The following is a 23,479-nucleotide window of genomic DNA, read 5'->3' as shown; positions in this document are numbered from 1 at the left end:
CATTAGAATTAAGGAATGGAGGCCTGGGGGGCTCAGTCAGTTAAGCGGCCGACTTTGGCTCAGGTCATGATCTCATGGTTCGTGAGTTCAAGCCCTGCGTCAGGCTCCGTGCTGGCATCTCAGAGCCTGGAGCCTGTTTCGAATTCTGTGTCTCCTCTCTTTACCCCTCCTCTGCTTGCGTTCTTTCTCTCTCTCTCAAATATAAATAAATGTTAAAAAAATTTTAGAATTAATGAAAGATTTTTTCTCTATAGAAAACAAAATTTATTATGATTTCTAAAAACCTACTAATATCAATTTAGAATTGAAATGCAATGACACTTAGTACTAGGTTTTATCTCTAGATTTTTTGCCCATTAAAGACAAAGCTCTGGTTTTAGAAATAAAGTTTCTCTGTATTCTGGGTTTCCATAGCTTTTTCATTTTGAACATTTTGTTCCATTTATGTGAAGGGATGGTGAAGGTAAGGGAATTTTTTTAAGTATCTTGAATTTATGAATTTATACAACTTTATACAGTTAAGATGCTCTATAACTTGTCCTTTATTCTCCTAACTTGAACTCCTACTTACTGCTCTCCAACCAGTCACTTTCAGGTAAACTAAGGGATAATGACTTATATGAAAAACATACATAAAACAGAACAAGTACATATTATATTTTTAAAATATCAGCTCCCCAATATGTTTAAGTTAAGATACGTGTATTATAGGGCAGGAGATATGCTGTGGAATATGGAATATTGATTGTATACTTGCTGCAGCAACTTCTCCATGTTTGGCATGTTTTTTTATAAATGACAACATTTAAGTTAAATCACATAATTGATTATGCTTAATATATGTGGTTTCTATCGGCTAGTGCTTTTTTAGGAAAGAACTAATATCAAATATAGTAATTACTTGTTAACTAACTGTCAAAACTGAAGTTTATTTTTTACTACTTTTTAGGATAAGATTCTGTGTTTTAATATATGTGTGTATGTGTATGAAAGTTCACAAATGTATGTGTATGAATTGATAATCTAAACTTTAATTTTAGGAATCCACCATTATTTAGTATTTTCAAATAACTGATATCACTGAAGGCACAAGATCTTTTTTTTAAAGTTTATTTCAAGAGAGAGAGAGAGAGAGAGAGAGAAAATGAGCGGGGGAGGGGCAGAGAGAGAGGGAGACACAGAATCTGAAGCAGGCTCCAGGCTCTGAGCTGCCAGCACAAAGCCCGACAGGGGGCTCGAACTCACAGACTGCGAGATCATGACCTGAGCGGAAGTTGGATGCTTTACTGACTGACTGAAAGCACAAGATCCTAAGAAGAAAAATAATCTGTTTTAAAAATAAAAGTATACACAAGAGCCTAATGAGTGGTTTCTGCTCCTAGTAGTTTATAGCTGATATATTGAGCTAGGCTCAAAATGATTATATAAATGTAACAAGTAAAATGTCATACTATTAGTTGAAAATATACTACTTAAAAACTTGGAGTTTCTACTTGTACAATCTTGGTAGTTTCATTTTGCTGTTACTTTTAGTGACTAATCAGGAATGAGCAAACAGCTCACATTAGCAAGTTCTCCCTTTATGACCTTTAAGTGGAAGCTTCTTTTTGGTAAAGAGTGGTGTATCTTTGTGTTAATTATTTAGTAACTTGAAAAAATTGCATTGCTGTGGTAAGCAATCAGTTTTTCTAAAGCAGAGAAAAAGAATATAAATACTAATTCTAGAGAAAGACTATAAATGTAGCTTATTTCTTTGCATATTTGTATTTACTGGGTTTGAATATTAGTTGACAGGTAATTAATACTATAAAATTATACAAAAATATTGTTGAAGACTCCTGCCATAAACACTTCTTATTTATTTTTCTCTGTTACTGAGGCAAAGTACTTAATATCCTTACCTGAAAAAATGTTAATGAATGAAATATTTTGATTAAAAAGACAGCTACGGGGTGCCTGGCTGCCTCAGTCGGTAGAGCATGTGACTCTTGAACTCAGGGGGTCGTGGGTTCAAGCCTCAGCTTGGGCGTAGAGATTACTTCAAAAATAAAACAACAAAACAGCCAAAACTATTTGAACTTACTTTTTTTTTTTTTTTTTTGGCAGTTGCTAATTTGCCCTCCTGTCACTCGGTTCTTCTATGGATGCAGGGAACACCTCCATAAACTATTAATTCAGGGTGATTCTTCGGGAAGATTGAATCTTTGGAACATATCAGACACACCTGATAAACAGGAAGGTAAGGAAGGTAGCAATAAATCAGGTGCAGCAGCTTCTTAATTCTTTTAATGCAGCAACATAAATACTAAGCATAATAAATGCAGTATGTACGTCATTTTATTCTTAGAATTACAGTTTGTGACAGTTGCCATACACATTACCGAATCAACCGTAAGGACTTTTATTTTAATATGTTTGATTTTTTTTTCTAACACCATCAAATTGTTTTCTTTTTAAATACGAAAACCAAACCTCCGCAGAGCTGAAAATGACCACCTCTATTAGTCTGCAAGAAGCATTTGATAAACTGAATCCGTGTCCTGCTGGAATTATAGACCAGCTGAGTGTGATTCCCAACAGCAATGAACCTCTTAAAGTCACCGCGAGCGTGTACATACCGGCACACGGACGGCTCGTTTGCGGCCGTGAGGACGGAAGCATCGTCATCGTGCCCGCCACCCAGACGGCCATCGTGCAGCTGCTGCAAGGGGAGCACATGCTCCGCAGAGGTACACTCCCCGCCGCCGTCTCGAGGCTGTGCGGGGCCCTGTGCTGCCCGCGCATGCGCTCTCTGTGACGGGTACAGCGGACTCGCGTGGTCGTTAGCGCGCCAGGCCCGGTAGGATTTAATGTGCACGTAATAAGTACTTGGTACCTAGTACTGGGGTACATACCACGTGATGACTGTGCATAAAGAAGCATCTGATTTAATCTCTTTGGTATGTGGTAGGAGTTTCATTTATTATTAGTTATTTCATTCACTATTAACAATATTTATTAATACTTACTATTATTAGTTATTAGTTAGTAGTTTCATTTATAATTAGTTATCTCTATGGCTGACTAAACACTGTCTCATCAATAATGCTGGTGATCTTTCAGCGCAGGGCTATCTGGTGGAAATATGTAGATGTACCTATATGTGATTTTCTGTATCCACATTAATAAAGTAAAAGTGAAGCAGATGAAATTCATTTTAATAGTCTGTTTTATTTAACCCAGTATAGCAGAACTATTTTCATCTCAACTTGTAGAATTGAGTAGAGTTGCAATTTTACAATAGAAAGTCAGTTGTAATTAATATAAAAAATTACTAATGAGATATTTTACGTTACCTTTTTGTGCTGAATCTCTGAGATCCTGTGTGTATTTTACATTTATAGCACATGTGAATCCAGACTAGCTATGTTTCAAGTGCTCAATAGTCTCCTGTGGCTTGAAGCTACTCTACTGCGCAGAGCAGTTTTAGACGAGAAAATTAGAAGTTTTTTCTATGATAAAATTTATAGGCATTCTGACGATTCATATTTGCTTTTATTTGTTGAAACTTTATAAGACTTTAATTTTCCCATTTTAAATCCAAAACCTCATTCACAGGTTGGCCACCTCACAGAACACTCCGTGGTCATCGGAACAAAGTCACATGTTTGCTATATCCTCATCAGGTCTCAGCTCGTTATGATCAAAGATACCTGATATCTGGAGGTGTGGATTTTTCGGTCATAATTTGGGACATATTTTCTGGAGAAATGAAGCACATCTTCTGTGTGCATGGTGGCGAGATTACTCAACTTCTGGTTCCACCAGAAAACTGTAGTGTAAGTTGATCATAAAAGATTATTTTATTGTGGTGGCGCGGAGGTATATTGCCCCCAGGCATAATATGAAATGGAATCTAGGGGCGCCTGGGTGGCTTAGTCGGTTAAGCGTCTGACTTTCGCTTAGGTCATGATCTCGCGGTTTGTGGGTTCGAGCCCCGCGTCGGGCTCTGTGCTGACTGCCAGCTCAGAGCCTGGAGCCTGTTTCAGAGTCTGTGTCTCCCTCTCTCTCTGACCCTCCCCTGTTCACGCTGTCTCTCTCTCTCTCTCCTAGAAATAAATAAAAATATTAAAAAAAAAAAAAAAGAAATGGAATCTAGAGTAATTTAAAGAAAATGTGACAAGAGAATTAACAAAACCTTTCCAGTTTCAAAACTAGATAGTGGTTAACATGTATTTCCGCAGAGTTATAATTATTCCTATTGGGCACAGAAATGGAAGGTGCACATAGTGTTTTTTTCTGTTAACTAGCTTCAAATAGTATGGCTTGTCTCCGAAACAGGAGCAGTTTAGAATATGTTTATCAGAGTCTCAGTTTTCTGTTTTAAGGTAGTTTAAATATTCACAAAGATCCTCTGCGATCTTATTTTCAGCCCTGTCTGAGCAAAAAAGATAGTGAATGTGTACTTTGGCAGAGGAAAAATACTTACCAACGCTTATTAATAGTGTTTGTTTAGGTAAACACTGTCACAAGAGAAAGTATAACCATCACTGATAATGATTTTGAAAAATATTGTACATACTTGTGGAAGCAGATTCCTTTTTCAGTGATGGGCATGTAGTGATGTCAAAAAACCCTAATCGTTTTAGGATTATGAAGGTTTTTTTGTTGTTTTTTTTAATGAGTTTTTTTTGCCAGACTTAACTTCAGGTTCTTGATCCTTCTTTTCTTCCTTTTTTATTCCTGCCTTTTCCTTTCTCTCCAGTGTGGTTAATGTTAATTTCATATCCCCATCGCTGTAAACAATTGCCGTGCATTTATTTAAGCAACCAATCTTATGTCTATTTTAGTGAAACAGGTATCACTGTAATTGCACTTGGGAGTTTTAGCACTGTTGCAGTCCCATCCTGAGCTTTATTTTACAGTAGGTATGCCCTATAGGACACATTAGAATTTTCATCCCTGACTGCAAATTTGGTGAAATATCTAAGTTTTTGATGCTGAAATTGATTATTTAGATTATACAAGTTTAGAACAACTGTTTCTGACTTGGCAGATTTTTGTTTTTGTAAGAAAACATTAAAAATATTAGAGAAATAGGTATTTTTTTTATTTTTGTAAATTTTTATTTATTATTATTATTTTTAGAGAGAGAGAGAGCAAGGGGAGAAGGGGCAGAGAGAGAAGGAGGCAGAAGCCCAAGCAGGCTCTGCACTGTTAGCACAGAGCTTAATGGGGGGGCTCGAACTCACGAACCGTGAGATCGTGACCAGAGCTGAAATCAGTGGTCTGATACTTAAATTTTTTTTTTAATGTTTTATTTATTTCTGAGAGAGAGAGAGAGCATGATCAGGGGACGGTCAGAGAGAGAGGGAGACACAGAATCTGAAGCAGGCTCCAGGCTGTCAGCACAGAGCCCATGCGGGGCTCGAACCCACAAACTGTGAGATCATGACCTGAGCCGAAGTCGGACACTTAACCGACTGAGCCACCCAGGCGCCCTGAGAAATATGTGTTTTAAATTACAAATACTGAGGGGCGCCTGGGTGGCTCAGTCAGTTAAGCGTCCGACTTTCGCTTAGGTCGTGATCTCGCGGTTCGTGGGTTCGAGCCCTGCGTCGGTCTCTGTGCTGACTGCCAGCTCGGAGCCTGGAGCCTGTTTCAGTCTGTGATTCCCTCTCTCTCTGGCCCTCCCCTGCTCGCGCTGTCTCTCTCTTTCTCTCTCCTAGAAATAAATAAAACATTAAAAAAAAAATCTTTAAAAAAAATTACAAATATTGAAAGTTAAGTTTGGAGTGGTTTACATAAGATCATGTTTTCTGTTTGAATGTATGTAAATATGTACATGTTTTAGCTGTATGTTTGTCTGAGAGCATTCTCTGGTTTCTTTTTTATTATTTTTTAATTTTTATTTATTTATTAAATTTTTTAAATGTTTTATTTCTGTGAGAGAGAGAGAGAGCGTGAGCAGGGGAGGGTCAGAGAGAGAGGGAGACACAGAATATGAAGCAGGCTCCAGGCTGTCAGCACAGAGCCCGATGCAGGGCCCGAACCCACGAACTGTGAGATCATGACCTGAGCCGAAGTCGGATGCTTAACCGACTGAGCCACCCAAGCGCCCCTCAGTGGTCTGATACTTAACTGACTGAGCCACCCAGGTGCCCTGAGAAATATGTGTTTTAAATTACAAATATTGAAAGTTAAGTTTGGAGTGGTTTACATAAAATCATGTTTTCTGTTTGAACTTATGTAAATATGTACATGTTTTAGCTTGTATGTTTGTCTGAGAGCATTCTCTGGTTTCTTTTTTATTTTTTTTAAATTTTTATTAAAAATTTTTTTTTATGTTTTATTTATTTCTGTGAGAGAGAGAGAGACAGCGTGAGCAGGGGAGGGTCAGAGAGAGAGAGAGAGATACAGAATCTGAAACAGGCTCCAGGCTCTGAGCTGTCAGCACAGAGCCCGACGCCGGACTCGAACCCACAAGCTGTGAGATCATGACCTGAGCCGATGTCGGGTGCCCAACTGACTGAGCCACTAGGCGTCCCATCTCTGGTTTCTTTTTTTAAAAAGTTCAGGTGGATATTTAACATAATAAATTTGTTTTGACCAGTTGAATTTTTTTTTTTAATGTTTTTTATTTATTTCTAGGAGAGAGAAAGACAGCGTGAGCAGGGGAGGGTCAGAGAGAGAGGGAGTCACAGGCTGAAACAGGCTCCAGGCTCTGAGCTGGCAGTCAGCACAGAGCCCGACGCGGGGCTCGAACCCACGAACCGCGTGATCATGACCCAAGCAAAAGTCGGATGCTCAACTGACTAAGCCACCCAGGCACCGCAACAACATCATTTTTTAAATGGACAAAATGATTTGAAGAAACACTTCTTTATTTTTTTTTTAAGTGTTTTATTTATTTCTAGGAGAGAGAGAGAGCGTGAGCAGGGGAGGGTCAGAGAGAGAGGGAGTCACAGACTGAAACAGGCTCCAGGCTCTGAGCTGGCAGTCAGCACAGAGCCCGACGCGGGGCTCGAACCCACGAACCGCGAGATCATGACCTAAGTGAAAGTCGGACACTTAACCGACTATGCCACCCAGCCGCCCCTTGACCAGTTGAATTTAGAAATGTTTTTAGTGAGTAAAGAGCTACCTGGTAGACACACGCAACTATGTAGGGAATGGACTCGTATTAGGTGGGGCCGGCCCATGGTGCTAGCATCTTGGGTGCTAGGAGCGGGGGGACACGAATGGAGTCTGGCACTTGGAAAATTGCATATGATTTATAATTTGCTTACAGGCTTAATGATAGAAATTCTCTTGTTTTCAATTGACATTCAAAAGTACCAGTTAAGACAACCTTGCTTTTAGCTTTGTGACAATTTAACAAGTTGTGACAGTCTGGTTAATAATCTGTCCGTTTAGCTGGTGGTTAGGGACATTACCTAATGTGTTTGAAGATCAAAGGGCCTAATGATTAATTAAAAAGCTAAAAATTTGATATTTGCTAAATGTTTAGCAAATGATTATCTTGCTGAAGTTAGAATTAATGACATCAGATGACGGTTCCAATGCTTGGGTTGTCCCTCTCATAAATTTATCTGGTGTCACTTTCTTTTAGCAGAAAGTATTTGGTAGTTGGGAGATTTTAAATATTTTCTAAGTGTAATGATTAAAGGTAAATATGGAAAAGTTTGCCATCTGCTTTTTGGATTAGAATAGACTTTTGGTTTTTATCTTAGGTAGATTCAGAAAGTGAGTTTTGACTTCCTACATATTTTTTTTTTTTTTTACAGGAAAAGATGTTCTCAAAGAGAGGAATATCAGTTGTATTTTAAAATTCACTTAAATTATAATCAAGAATATATAAGGTTGATGAGTGTTTCCTTTATTTTGTATTCATTTCATGTTTACCAAAATATAGAAGGTTTTAAATACTAAGCAAATCATTGCCGCTTAGCCTCAGTAGACGGCGAAGAAAGAATGAAGTCCTCTCTGCTAGGTAGACAAGATACTGCAGTTGGAGATGAGCTCTGGGGACAGACAGGCTGCACTCTCCTTCACAAATCCACAGACATTTCTCAGTGGACAGATGACATGTCCTTACATTTCTACTGTCTAGGTATTTCTTTGTCATCCTTTCTTGTCTCACTCCAGCATTTTTAGGCTATTTTAGCATCTTTTTATCAAAAAAATATTCTAACTGTAAACTAGCATTAATTTAGTGCCAAGTTCAGTGGTTCTATATACTTTATTTTTGATAAACGATATATGTATTCTTTTATTAATGGGAGTTCTATTTATTAAAACATTTGACATGTTCGGGGGCACCTGGGTGGCTCAGTCAGTTTAATGTCCAATTCTTGACTTCAGCTCAGGTCATGATCTCAAGGTTCATAAATTCAAGCCCTGCATTGGGTTCTGTGCTGACAGTGCTGGAGCCTGCTTTGGATTCTGTCTCCCTTTCTCTCTACCCCTCCCCTGCTTGCTCTCTCTTTCTCTCTCAAAAGAAATAAAAATAAGTTTAAAAATTTTTTAACTAAATTAAAAAAAAAAACTGACCTGTTCATAGAAAATAAATACTGTCTAAATACAGTATTGTGTAGAGTACTAAGATGGAATAGATTTTATTTTTATTTTACATTGAAGGTTTTTTGTTTTTTATTTTCTAGAGGAATTTAATTCTTTTTTCCAAAGTAGTGAAAGTGTATTTAGTTAGGCAAAATGTGTTGAAATTGATTTTGGTTCCCACTAAATAGTCCAGATAACTGAGATTTAACTTTTATATGAAAGAGATTATTTTAAATAACTAAAACGTAGTAAGAAAGTAAAAATTTTTCTGACGATACCTTTTGAATATGAAATATTAAAGTAATTCAGGATTGTGTAGTGCTAAAGGTTCTTGGAACAATTCGGAAAGCTATTGGGAGTGGTATTCCTATCTGCCAAGTAATGTGTTTAAGTGTTCCCAGAAATACAAGCTTGCGTTTTAGGAGGAGGATCAGGCATATGTTAAGTAAGGCAAGGCCTACTATCCATGGTAAAGGAGAGATTCTACAAAATGCTGTAAAGGAAAAGGGAGGGGTACTCAAAATAAGGGTATTGTAGGTACTCAAAAAGAAACAAGGAGCTTTGGTAAACCACTCGAAGAATGGTGTGAGCTGGGGTGCCTCAGTGGCTCAGTCAGTTAATCATCTGACTTTGGCTCAGGTCATGATTTCATGGATCGTGGGTTTGAGCCCCATGTCGGGCTCTGCTGACAGCCAGCTCAGAGCCTGGAGCCTGCTTCAGATTCTGTATCTCTCTCTCTCTCTCTCTCTGACCCTCCCCTGTTCATGGCTGTCTCTCTCTCTCAGAAATAAATTTAAAAAAAATTAAATTTTTTTTTTTAAAAAGTGGTGTGAGCTTTGAGTAACTGTATTTACTTCGGGATGGATGTGGAAACTTAGAGTTGTGAGAACTTTAATACTAGGTTATTTGCCATTTCTGATTCTTCTTAAGATTATGGAAGGTAAAGGGAAAAACTTCAGTTTGAGGTTGTGTTTTTTCTTTTTGGTGGTTTGATTTTTTGATGAAACAAAATGTACCATATCTACAGATGAACAGTACATGTACACATGTGCATAAAACCTACATGTGAAAGATACATACACATGTGCTAGGCCTACAGGCCAAAGGTACCCATACTCGGGCTATGAGAACACATGAGAGGTACATATACGTGTGCTGTGTATGAAAGATACGTGTACTGTATATCTATGTGAAAGATACATCTGGAAGAAAACTAAAGGAAAACTACTGAAATAGTATTTGACTCATACAGCATAACATAACATCTGTACCATTTTTGTTTGTCATTCCAAGTTGTGTTTGTTGTTCTTAAGAGTGGTTTTGATCTTGTATATTGCTTTTCAAGTGTTAGAGCTCTGAGGCAGTTTTAATAGGATTCACATTTAAAGTGGAACCTTTATATTATCATTACTATCTTTTGGAATCTTTATATTGTTATTAGAATAGATTGTCACTTTAATACTTATATCCAACACTTTTTAGAAAAAACTTGTAAAAACAGGCTTGCTACAATTTTGAATTTTTTAATTTTAACTTTTCATCTACACTAAGAATCTTACTGTAGTGTCTTAAAATATTTTATAAATGGATATATAAAATGCAAAAGGTATTACAGCTTATTAATGACAAGCAAGTCTCCTTTCCCTCCCATTCTCTGTGTGGTTCCCTTAACTCTTGAGTTAATATCTTACAATCCTTCAGAGATTTTCATCACTAGAATGTTTTAATACTTTAGAAATCTAGCATTTTAGCTTAGTCTTATTTTAATAAATAAGAAACTTAAGCAACAGAAATTTAAATAAGAAATTTAGTCTTATTTTAATAAATAAGAAATTTAATAAATAAGCAATTTAGAGACAGAAGGCTCCCCATATTTGGGTAGCCATCAGAGGTGGGGGAATTTCCAAAATCTGACTGTAGGCGAGGGGAGGCCAGAGAGTGCACCAAATACCCGGGGGAGTTGGAGGAAGAGAGCTCTTGAAAGGGAGGGCAGATGTTCTTCAGGCTTCTGGAATCCTGCAGCAGGATTCCTGCTCTGATTCTCTTGCATTAGGATTAGTAGTTAACGGTTGATAAGGATCTGACCTCTTCCCTTACCTCCCTGCCACTTCCCCTCTTGCTCACCATTTTTTTTTTTTTAACTATTGCTTCCAGTGTAAAGAATCCAACTCTCCAAGACCCAGGAGCATTTTCTTTTTTTGTCCACGTATTTTAGTTTCAGAGAAAGAAACCAGACTTTGAAAAAAAAAAGATTAAGAAAATAATTTTAAAATGTTAGGGGTCCTTTAGAAAACACTTCCCCTAGAACACCAGACAGATATTAATGACAGGAATGAAAATGCCGAAATGAAAAAATAGCACTGATGGCCCAGTGGAATATTGCTTACCTGTAGAACGGTACTGATGTCTGCATGGAGCTACCCACGTGTCCCCCAACTGCACGTGCAGTGGTGGCTGTGTTTGGAAGCATGGCCTGTGACCTGGAACATGTGTGTGTGTGTGATACAGCATGATTCCACCCAGTCACATTTAAGAAACACACAAGTGCAACTGTGTATTTATGGGTGAATGTATAGGTAATGAAATTATTACAAGTGAACTGGAAAAAGTCGGTACTAAATTCAGATTCGGTTTTGCTTTGGGAGTGAGGGGAACACTCACTTCTTTGGTATAGAAGGGAACCAAAGAAGTGACTTTGTGAAGTATTGTGCTCTGTTTACTTTTAATAACTATATACTTAACATTTCCCTCTCTCTTTGGCGTGAATGACTGGATTTTCATTGTGTGCTGCCAGTAGAACTTTGTATTCAAAACAGAATTTTTGGAAAATGTTTCAAAATAAATTTAGTACCCACAATACATATGTTTCTTTATGTGAGCTATAGGCTGACTTCTTTAATAGATGAAAATATGATTACTGTTCATTTATTGTATCTTGATTAACTCGTAATATCACATAATTTCCAAAAGTATCCAGAAGGGGGCAGCATCGGTTCGTGAAAACAGGAAAGTTCAGCATCTAACCTAATTGTGCCTTCACTCGACAATGTTAAATCCGCAGCTCTTAGAGACAGAGATACGATAATATGAATGGTGTGTGTGACTATATGTATGCTAGTGTGGCTAATGTTCACAGCCATTAAGAACAGTTAACACAGTAGGTTTCTTTTTAATATATTCCTTTAAAAAAAAAGTACTTAAAGCTTTTGCCTGCATTGGCTTTTATCTCACCTTTTTGAATTTGGGCTTTTGTTATTAATTTAATTTGTATGTTACATTTATAAGGCAGTATATATTACTATGTCATGGTGTCTAAAACCAAAGCAGAATAAACTCTGGTGACACAAATTAAACAAAAGCACGAGGCAGAACTAACATTTTTTCTAAAATCTATCACGATGTATATATAATGTTCTGTTAACAGTCCTTTTTTCATTTAACATTTAATTCTCTTAAACTTTGAGACCATTTTCATGTTTTCATGCATTCAGCATTGTCTTTTTGAAGTTAATTTTTATGTTTTTTTAATTAAATAATACACTGTTATAGAGAACACAAATATTTTCTAAAGATATTCTGGTCATCTTTCTGTCTCACTAAATATATTCCAACATCATTTTTAATATTTAGTAATTTATTTAATTTTATCAGAAATTTTAGAATGTTGCTTTAAAATTTTTCTCTTGTCAATGGTGAGAATACAAATTAGTGTAGCTAAAATATTTTTGCACATCTGAAGTGATTACTTAAGATAAATGTGTAGATGTAGAATTTCTGTATAAAAGGCCGTATTGATTTTTTAAAGTCTTTTGAATAGGTATTGCCAAATTATCCTTTAAAAGCCTAGAGATAGGTTTATACCACCTATTTACCCTAATAATTCTCTACCATCCTTATAATCTTTTAAGCCTTGCTAATATTCAGGCTTTTAAGTGGTTGTATGCAGAGTATGTATAAGTGTATAGCCCTCATTCTCATTTTGAAAGTACAGATGCATTCATTAATATATCAATACTGTGTATCCATTCTGTATTGGATTGTATTCTGGCTATCCATTCTGATTGGCTTATGTTTTATTCTTTTTAATCATGTTTTCCGATTTTTACTACTATCATTTTATTCAAGATAAATAATTTTTTCTGCTATGAATTTTGTTTATATGTTCAAATATAATGCACCCTATCTCTTGTGTAGGAAGCTGGGACAATCCAGTAATATACCAAGAGACTGTCAGTGAGTCATTTTTTCTGATAGTAATGAGAAAGATTGCATCCCTCTGTTCAGGCTATGCTGATATTGTGCCAAACATTTAAAAAATTTAGATATTCTTTTATCTCAGAAAGGCTTTTTTAAGATCTCAAGTCATATCCTTGGAAGTAGATTACATTGGGCATGAAGTTTAGGCTTTTTAAAAAAAATTTTTAATGTTTTATTTATTTCTGAGAGAGAGAGAAAGAGAGAGAGAGAGGCAGCATGAGCAGAGGAGGGTCAGAGAGAGAGAGGGAGACACAGAATCGGACAGTCTCCAGGCTCTGAGCTAGCTGTCAGCACAGGGCCCAATGCGGGACTCGAACCCACAAGCTGTGAGATCATGACCTGAGCCGAAGTCGGAGGCTTAACCGACTGAGCCACCAGGCGTTCCCTTTTTTCTTTTTAAATTTTTTTTATGAAGTTTAGTTTTAATAATAGAAGTGATTTGGTGCTAACTGTGAATGAAGTGGGTGATTTTATTTTTTATTTTGAGCTGAAGAGATAGTATGATGTAAAGACTAATTTTTCTTGAGTCACTTAATCCTGAGGCAATTTTAAAATGAGTTAAAATTTATCTTGAAATGACAGAAACTGTTAGAAAATAATATTGACTTTTTAAGGTGACTATTCAGTTAAGTGCAATATATTTTTGAATAGTTATTCATTTAGCAAATATCTGAGCGCCAGCTACATTCTAGGTCCCCTCAAGAACCAGGCATATAGTAGTTGATAAGTTATAGTCCCTGTTTTACATAGCTTCATCTGATGAGGGAGCCAGACTAGAAGACAGGAGGTTACCAGGCAGTAGAATAACATTGTGAAATACCCTTCTAGGGCCTCCCTGAGTACAGGTTTCCCAGAGAGTACTAGAATGGGTACTTAGTAGGCCAGTGGTGGGTGGTTTTGAAAGACTTTTCTGGAAGGGTGATCTCTGTGGTATTGGAATGTGTTAGCTTTACGGGTGTGTATAAAGTCATACATGGTGCCTGAGCAGCCTCTGTGTGCAGATGTACTTGGTTGGTATATTCTGTGTATGTTCTGTAGGGGAGTCTGCAGCCCTTAAGTTGTTTTCACTATTGTACCTGGTGGCTCTGTACCTATGGCAAATGCTGGCAGGAACTTGCAATATTTGTACTTTACTTTGGAAATAATGACCAGGAGATCAGAGTAGTATATTTTTGTAATGTTTAATTATTTTGAGAGAGTACGTGTGTGCACAAGCATGCTCAAGAGTGGGGCGGAGGAGGGGCAGGGAGAGAGGAAGAGAGAGAATCCCAAGCAGGCGCCTTGCTGTCAGTGTGGAGCCTGAGGTGTTGGGGAGGGAGGGGGTGGGGGAGGTGGGGGGCTCGATCTCAGGAATCATGAGATCGTGATCTGAGCTGAAATCAAGGGATGGAGGCTTAACTGACTGAGCCACCCAGGTGCCCCCAGAGTAATGGTTTTGGATGTGCTCCAAGCCAGTTAGTTGTAAGACCATTTGACACTGTTTTTTTTAAGTTTGTTTATTTTGAAAAAGAAAGGACAAGTGGGGGGTGGGCAGAGAGAGAGAGAGAGAGAGAGAAAATCCCAAGCAGGCTCCATGCTGTCAGTGCAGAGCCTTATGCGGGCTTCAAACTCATGAATATGAAAGCATGACCTGAACCAAAGTCGGACGTTTACCCAACTGAGCCCCCCATGTGCCCCCATTTTGGCACCTTATTTTACCCTGCCTAGGATGGGTATTTGGAAGAAACAAGATAATAAAATATGAAAGTGTCCTGAAAAGTAAAGTATTCACGATATTTTTCCAAGGGAAGATTGGACGATAGAATACGGTGGAATAAAATGGAATGATATGAGATTAGAAAGGAAGAATGTATACTTTTTAAAAATAACAAAAAAAAATGCCAGTTAATGTGTGATAATGTTTTTAAAGTCAGAATTAGTGTTTTTTCTTAGACACTGGTGAAGATTTTCCAAAGGGAGCTGGAGAAAACTTTCCTCTGTTGGCATGTGGAACCTAAAACTGTAAACCACTGGTTGGCATGTCAGTGAGAACAGGGCCTTGAGAACCTTCGGGCCTGGGTCTGTGTCTTCATTGTGGGGTGACTTTGCAGATTACTTCGCATTTTGGAGCTCTAGCAACACTTTCTGTAAAATGTTAAAGTTGGGAGGTAATGCCTGGCCTATGATAGGATCTCATTACATCATTATTGTTTTATTATTTCTATCTATAATTATCTGCATTCTCATTTGGGTGGCAAAGGCCTAAATCTGGGGAACATACCCATTCATTTTCAGCTTTGGAATGACTTTATTACAGATACTTTGTTCCTGTATCAGGAACTAGTTTTCATTTTCTTGTTTCGCAACTATGGTCAGGTACTTTTAGAATCCCCAAATTAGGGATGAGTTCCCTTTCTCTCCCTAACTGTGCATCTTTTTATTGCACAAGACAGAAGTTTCAGGATATCGAAAGACAACAACTAATTCCCTAGAAATTGTAGTCTTAAGGATTGTGCTTTGCCTGCTCACTGCTTGAACGTTGGTGTTTTCAACTGTCTGCAAGGCCCCAACTGTGTCATTAATGGAAATTTGTGGGCAGATTACAGGAGGGTATGACTGTTACCTTTGCAAAGCCTTTGGTAGCATGACCCCACATGATCAAGGGAGGAGTTTGACCCTACTTATTGCTTTTCTTAGGCATAAATTCTTGGTGAGGCACAACTTTCCTGCCTTCTTGTGGACACTGAGGGTTAGGTTCTCTACTATTCTTTGATATAGACTTAAAAAGCCAGCCAGCATTTTTATTAAACAAAGAAGTATTTTTATTTTTTATTTTTTTAATATTTTTAATGTTTTATTTATTTCTAGGAGAGAGAGAGAGACAGTGTGAGCAGGGGAGGGTCAGAGAGAGAGGGAGTCACAGACTCTGAAACAGGCTCCAGGCTCTGAGCTGGCAGTCAGCACAGAGCCCGACGCGGGGCTCGAACCCACGNTTTTTTTTAAATTTTTTTAAATATTTTTATTTATTTCTAGGAGAGAGAGAGACGGTGTGAGCAGGGGAGGGTCAGAGAGAGAGGGAGTCACAGACTCTGAAACAGGCTCCAGGCTCTGAGCTGGCAGTCAGCACAGAGCCCGACGCGGGGCTCGAACCCACGAACCATGAGATCATGACCTAAGCGAAAGTCGGACGCTTAACCGACTGAGCCACCCAGGTGCCCCAAAGAAGTATTTTTAGTACATATGTTTTAGTAGTTTACTGCTAGGAGATGTACATATTCTTTAAGTATTTCCAGTTGGAAAAATGAAGCCAGTATCTATTTTAACCCATTTATTTCCATGAGAAGAGAAAAAAGATGTTTCATAGTTAGGTCAGAGGCATGCAAATTTGATATTTATTTCTTGCAGGAATACAGGGGTGATCAGGATAAATAGGTTGAGGCCAAGTGGGCAGATCCAAAGTTACTAGGTCAGGTAGATGGTGCCTTAAAGTCGCCTTTCTAAGTGAGGCCGCAAAAAATAGGACAGGACCAATATTCGTAATTCAGTGGACTGAATTACATTGGAGTCGTAATTCACTGCATTCTGAGAAAGAGGACCATTTGTGACCAAAGACTTTAGTTCTTGAATGTGTGTAACCCAAGGTTTGGGTGTGGTTTGGGGCAATAAGTGGACTCAGCTGACTGGGGTGCAGAACGGGAAAAGGGCAGCACTTTTGAGTTCCTTAAAAACACTTTTGATTATTTTTGGTCCACAGATTTGACTGTCTCAGTTTCTAAGACTTTAATTTCAGTGAGTGAAATTAAAGAAAGCATGTTAGTGTTTTAAAGACACAGAAGCGAAAAGGTACAAAGTAACTTCAGTGGAAAAGCAGTGTGAGAAAATATTCAGGAACAGTGAAAGGTGGTCATTGAGTTGTTGGACTGAGTACTTTTGACTCATATTGTTAAAAGTGCTAAAAACTTAAATAATTTTAAGGTAATTGAACGGTAGCGATGATTATGCAGGTAGAACTCTTCAGATTAGATGAAAGCAGAGATATTAATATGAGGAAAAAAAACTGAAAAGGGAAACTAATAAAGAACTATAAACATCATCATATTCCTGCTGGATGCCTACACATTGTCAACTTCAGAAAATAAATACAACCCCATTTTAAAAGATAGTATTGACTATGTAAAATGAGATAATAATGGTAAAAATAGTGTTAACTGTTATCTTTTGTATGTGTGATATGTTAGTCATTGTGCTAATTTCTTTGTGTACATTTCATTTAACTCACACAGTAATTGGGTGAGGTGTGGTTACTACTGTTAGTCAGTCACATTATACAGAGAAATGAGGTTCAGAGAGGTTAAATTACTTCCCCAAGTCACATAGTTAGCCAGTGGCCAAGCTGGAATTTGGTCGTGAGTAGTTGACTTGATGGCCTGAGCTTATCCACCATGCATACTGCCTCTCAGTAGGTGTAATTGTGTATTTAAAAATACTGTATTTCTCCAATTTTTTACTGTATTTTCACTATTGATTTATGTAAGTATATAATTTTGATGCGTACTTAATTTTAAATTGCTAATTTATTGAATATCATTCATTTTGTAGAACAAAACAGAGCCATTCTTTTGAATTCCTGTATTTCTGACTTTCCTTTAGAGAACTGCATTGCTCAGTTCTCTTGTAATTTACCTTTTAGTTTTCATCTTTGATTATTCAGCTTCGGAGTTTTTTAGTTTTAACCACCCCCCACTTTTACCTTCTCTTACCTATAACATATTATTTGTTTTTAACTGCAATTTTGTAAGTTTAATATATACACACTGTTAACTTGTTTGAAAAAAGAGGTAGCTAAGGAGGTAAAGGGTCATCTCTTATCCCTCTAACTATAAGAGAACTATAATTAACATTTTGATATCTTTTCCAGTAGGCTTTTACAATCCACTTACTGTATACTTATCATTATATTGTAGGTATGGTTATCTGAGCACATTGCATCTTCATTTAATATCCCAACAAGTACTTCTCCAAGTTATACTTGTTCATGAAAGTAATTTTTAGTGCTTGTATAACATTACATTATATGAGCGTATCTTATTTACCCAACAGTTCTCCTACTTTGGATATGTAGTTTGTTCCTAATTTGAACTCTTGTGTTGTACAATACAATACTGAGTATCTTTTAATTTTTTAAAAAAATTTATGATTATTCCCTTGGATAGATCCATGTTTTTTTTTTAAGATTAGAACCTCAATTTTTGTGTAATAGGTATTAACATCTTTAAGGGTACTGAGGTGTAGTAGCAAATTGTTTTCTACCCTTAGTACCTATTTCCCCGTCACTTGCAAGCACAAGATGTTTTTATTTACTTTCATGCCTTAGTTTCCACATCTGTAAAGTAGAAATAATACTTATACCTACCTCAGAGGGCTGTGGTGAGACTATAATGAATTATAGTGTTTGGAATTTAGCCACGTGTTTAGGATAGTACCCATCACAAAGTTAGAACCCAGTAAAGGTTGGGTGTTTGCTATCACAATTTCTAAAGTCTTTGGCTAATTTAGCCAATTTGGTAGGTGTTTGAATTTGCATTTCATTAATTACTAGAGATATTGAAATTAAAAAAAAATTTTTAATGTTTTATTTATTTCTGAGAGAGACAGACAGACAGAGACAGCATGAGCAGGGGAGGGTCGGAGAGAGAGGGAGATACAGAATATGAAGCAGGCTTCAGGCTCTGGGCTGGCTGTCAGCACTGAGCCCGACACGGGGCTTGAACCCATGAACCGCGAGATCATGACCTGAGCTGAAGTCAGATGCTTAACCGACTGAGCCACCCAGGCGCCCCTAGACATAATGAAATTTTTCTTTGAAGATTTTCGTGATTTTTTTTTTTTTGAGACATGTTTCATCCTTTGCTTATTTGTTTGTCTCAGGGATTTTCGTGCTTGTATGAGCGCTTAATTTAATTGAAATTTTAGGCTTATGTGCTTTTTATTGTTGAAATGTTCTGTTCTAATGCAGTCTTTCCTTTTTCTGTGTATCTTCTTTCATATTTTGGAAGCTTGGACTCTTTCCCTGCCCAGAAATTAGATGCAATTTGATTAAAAAACAATGGCTGGATTGAGAGTAAACATCAGATACTTTATCAGAAATTTATTTATGTTTGTGGGGCGGGGAGAGGATAAAAATCGTCTGTTCTTAACAAGTTTTCTCAATGTCCTTTATTATTTTTTTTCTCTGATAGGCAATATCTTTTTAGCCTTACATTAAATTCTTCATATTTTTTGCTGTTTAATTAATAAAGAAGCAGATAAAAAAAGATAGAGTTCTAATCAGCTCACTCTTTATAATCTTTAGTATATAGTGAATGAAGACATTAAAACTTGTTTCTATAAGTCTTATTTTCATATAGAACATAACCAGTTACATGGCCACTCAGTGTTTTGGTTGGACCACATGGTCTTATTTTCTAAAACAGCTATCAAAAAAACAGCTCTCTAGCTTTTTTTTTTTTTTTTTCCTTAAAAAAAGAAAAGGAAGGCTGAGCTATGGATTTCTGAAAAAAAAAAGTTCTTTAAGCGAGTTTCATGAACATGTGGAAATGAAATTAACATTCCTGGGCACTTTCTCCCCTTCAGGTGGAATATTTAAAAGTGATAAATGATGCATCTAAACTGCACATTCCATAGAAAGAGTTCTGGGAAGTACAAGAAATAATGATTAAGAGAATAGTGAGATTGATTTATGACTGAAAGAAGCTGGTCGTTTACAGCCCATCTAATGATGGGCATACTTAAAAGGAGAGACAATGGTTAGTGATCATATATTTAGAGAATATTCAAAGAGAAAAATTGTTTGGGGGCAGTTAAGAGATTGCCCCTGAAATGACAGGAAGAAAAAGGAGAATTTAATTTAGAAAACAAATTAGCAAAAGTAGAAACAATGTATGTATGTAATTTATATTAGGAGCTATTGGAAAACAGAATCATCTCCCCGGAGAGCCGGTGGAAGGGATAAACTAGCTGTCTCTAATTTCTGTAACTCATGGCAGATGTTTAGGAACAGGTTACATAAGAGGTTTCTGGGAATGGTTTAAAATGAAGTCTTGTAAAATGCATAAGGTCAGGCTGGATGACCTAGGTGGTATATTCTGACTCTGTCCGATTCTGTGATTGTGGCATTCTGCTGCTCAGCAGTAATGTACTGTGAGGATTATTTACTGGCAAACTCAATGAGACTCTGGTTGAGGATCGGACTTATTTGGAAAGAAAAATGGGCTCTTGAATATATATGTTTGATCTGGTATCACCCTCCCTCTCCTTGCCCTAGTTATCTTAATGTTTTCATCAAATAACAATACGGTTTTTATTAAATATCCTGTTTATTGTGGTTAGCCTTTGCTTTTAATTAGCTTTTGATATCATTGGTGGATATTGCTTTTAGGGCAGAATTAGTAGTGTCTGGAACATGAATTTGAGTAATTTTCACCTATGAAGTACTGGCCTAATTGATAGGATGCTCAGCCCCTGCTATACAAATTGTGTGTTCGAAACAATAAAACATTTGAGATGGCATTTGTGAGGTAAACACTGTTTAAGTCACTTGGTGGGAGTAGTTGCTGAAGTGTAAACTATGAGGCAGTTAATTGGGGTCAGGGAATAAAATAGTAGAGCTCTTGTTTATGCCCCCCCCCCTCTTTTTTTTAACCCTAAGAAGTTGAGCTTATGAACAGTTACCAGGTGGAATTACACCAGTGTCTCAGTGTTTCACACACTCAGTGGGCACATCTCACCTTGGGGAAAGCAGAGCCGCCACCGCAAGGGAGGAGGCCACAGCATCGCTGTCACCCTGTGTGCTTGTTGTCTGGGTCGTCACGTGGCCGCCACAGAGCCACCACAGGATGGGCAGAGAGAATGGTGGGACATATTCCTGGTGAGACTTAAGTATCTTTTCATCGGCTACATTACAGTTTAAGGCAGTGATCATGTGGTCAATCTGGTAGGAGGGTAGCCTCCCAAAATTATAATTATATAAAATATGTATTTACAGCCACAATCATTAACAGTGAACTCGTTGTCAAAGTATATATCGAGCTTTGAGGTATTGGCTAATGCTAACATAATTACCATGAGCGAGACATTTAAGAAGGTGTTTCCTTTCATTTCCAATTTGTTTGTTCAAACTTTGAGTCATTCATTTAAAACATATTTTTGGTGCATGTTTTACAGTGTACATGGTATATTGGTACACAAGTACGTGTATTAATTTGTACATATACATACAATGGGAATATATTACAAAGTTTGTTTCTAATGAGTGGGTGTGATCAAAAAAGTTAGCACATTTTTTGGCTTTTAATTTAATTAGATAATTTAAATGTCTTCTACATTATCTCCTTATAATGTCCTTGATGCTAAGTCACATTTAGGTGACTTTTCCAGGTTAAAATGGAACAAAGTGAAATAGAATGGAATTAATCAAATTATGGAATCAGCCATTGTAGGTGAAGTAGATGCTTTGTAACCAAGATCTCTGGAATTTAATAATTTAATAATAAAGGAATTGTCCTAATTCAATTCATTTGTGGGGAAGCTAGGTCTAAATCAAGAGATAGGAGTTATTAAATCTTCCATAAGAAGTGCTTCTTTAATAATTTTGAGGACAGACAAGAAATAAACCAAGTTAATTGCGTTTTAGCAAATCTTTTAAGTGCTTTCACTTAACAGATAGCTGAGAATTATTTATCATTACTCTGTTCATTGTTTGAATTAAAATTAATACCAAAGTGGCGCTTGAGAATGGTCTTTTTTCCTTTTACATTTAAATAGGTTAGACATTTGCTTTGTTTATACCATTAATTTGTTTTCACACAGCCTGTGAAGGTAACCATCAACTCACAATTAATTAGCGGAATCAAAATTAATGAGGTTTTGCTGTATTGGGCCATTTCCACTCTAGGCCAGTTTTCTTCACACGAGTTGGACTAGCATTTTTTTGAAAGAAGAAAAATTAGATTTATTTTAATCCATATTTAAAAAGCAGGGAACCATCTTTTCTTGTGAGTTAAGTACCTCTAATAACTATGCTTTCTTGGGCTTAGCAATATTGATTTTTTTGTTTTGTTTTGTTTTCAGTCTTGATTATTTTGGCTATTTCCAGACTGTTGCTTATTACAGTAAAGCTAGAGTTAACTCTTTATAGGCTTATTTTCATTTACAAGGATGGATATCATTTTGTTTGTTTGTTTGTTTGTTTGGACCAAACATGTTTTTTTGTGGCTTGGATATGTCATTTGCCCATTTTCATCATTTAGTGCACTGTATGAAAGAGGAACAAAACTATTCTTTAAAGCATATTTATGTAAGTATATGTCTTAGAAGAGAGTGCATCATACGAAAATGCAAGCTAGGATTTTTTGAATTATGGTCATACTTTCCCTTCAGAAAATTACATAGTCTATTTTTTAAACACAGATCCTTTCCTCTTATTTAGTATTTGCTTTGTCCTGTATTTTTACTAACAAGAGTGATAACATAATATAGAACTTTTAAGTCTTTTCTTGAGGATGGGTTATATTTTCTTGAATTTTTGAAGTTATCCACCTGCATATAAATGGAGAGGGTGTAAGTTCTAACAGTGAAACTCTCATGGGGAGTGGCTGCTGAAGGTCAGGTTCCTCATAGGAGTGGGGAGGCCTCTTCCATTTGCTGAATGTCTGTAGTCTTTTCTCTGCTGGGTTATAACCTGTGGTAAGAGACATTTGGCAGAGAGAATGTGTAGGTCAGTGATTGTCAGTACTTCTGTTTCCCCTCAGATATTGAGATCTACCAAGAATAGATCATAACTTGAGGAACGCCAAACATAGTAAAGAATATGGTAAAGATTCACCTGTTTTTGAATAGACTTCACCCCCAATTCATGCCTCATTTTCCTTACTCTGGGAAATGCAATGACAAGAGTATGTGTGAACACCAGACTGTGGACCTGGGGTCTGGCAAGTAGGCTGGTGGGGTATGTGGCATCTGTTAAGCAATAGCTCATCGTAAAGGTGAGGAGCTTGTGAGTCAGAGTAGAGTCACAAGTAGTGACGGGTGTTATGAACACTGTGGCAGATCAGTGCCTGATTAAATGACGCAGACAGATGAGAAGAACTGATTAGGAGGCATTCTTTTTGGCTAATCATACATAGAAGAAAAGATCACTGCAGGCATTTATCTCCTATGACGAGAGAAATAAAATGACCACTTTTGGCAGATGGATGTTGCAAAATCGTAGTAGTAGCTAACCATTATTAATGTAGCAACCATCCCTTTTTGTGAGTTGAATGATGGATATATTGGATAAAAACAAAGTCGTTGCTAATGGTAATCTGTAGAAATGCAAAGCATCCTTTATATTAAACTGTCTATTATGTTTGGTTAGCAATGGAACTCATAAATATTTTATGTGGTCTCAAATAACTGAAAATAATGGCACTAATATTGCCATATTTAAAGGATTTTCTTTGTAGTTTGGTACTTTATTTTGATTCATTGCTTAATTAGAAAGCTAATTTATGTGTGCCATAGTCAACTACCCTTCAGTCCTTAATGTCTTTTTAAGGAAGAAACCACGTTTTACGTTTCCATTGAATGCTTATCAGGGAACACAAAATAAATAAGCGTAACAAATGCTTGTTTAGGAAAATTCTATATGATGTTTTAATAA

The 23,479-nt window shown here is 36.9% G+C and overlaps 1 protein-coding gene across 3 annotated transcripts in view; it reads left to right on the top strand.

Moving 5' to 3' along the window:
- Window positions 1-23,479, top strand: part of WDR7 (WD repeat domain 7) — a 357,763-nt gene that overhangs the window by 40,768 nt on the left and 293,516 nt on the right. For all 3 annotated transcript variants that reach the window (XM_039230510.1, XM_039230509.1, XM_039230511.1), the window contains 3 exons: window positions 2,107-2,239; window positions 2,481-2,729; window positions 3,598-3,818. In XM_039230510.1, coding sequence (XP_039086441.1) covers window positions 2,107-2,239; window positions 2,481-2,729; window positions 3,598-3,818 — 603 coding nt within the window. The remainder of the gene's footprint in view (window positions 1-2,106; window positions 2,240-2,480; window positions 2,730-3,597; window positions 3,819-23,479) is intronic.

The sequence above is a fragment of the Hyaena hyaena genome, unplaced genomic scaffold, assembly GCF_003009895.1.
Source record: "Hyaena hyaena isolate Hyena2069 unplaced genomic scaffold, ASM300989v1 scaffold_47, whole genome shotgun sequence".
NCBI classification, from domain to species: Eukaryota; Metazoa; Chordata; class Mammalia; order Carnivora; family Hyaenidae; genus Hyaena; species Hyaena hyaena.
Note: the sequence above shows the minus strand (reverse complement) of the source record. Positions and strands in the feature narration are given on the sequence as shown.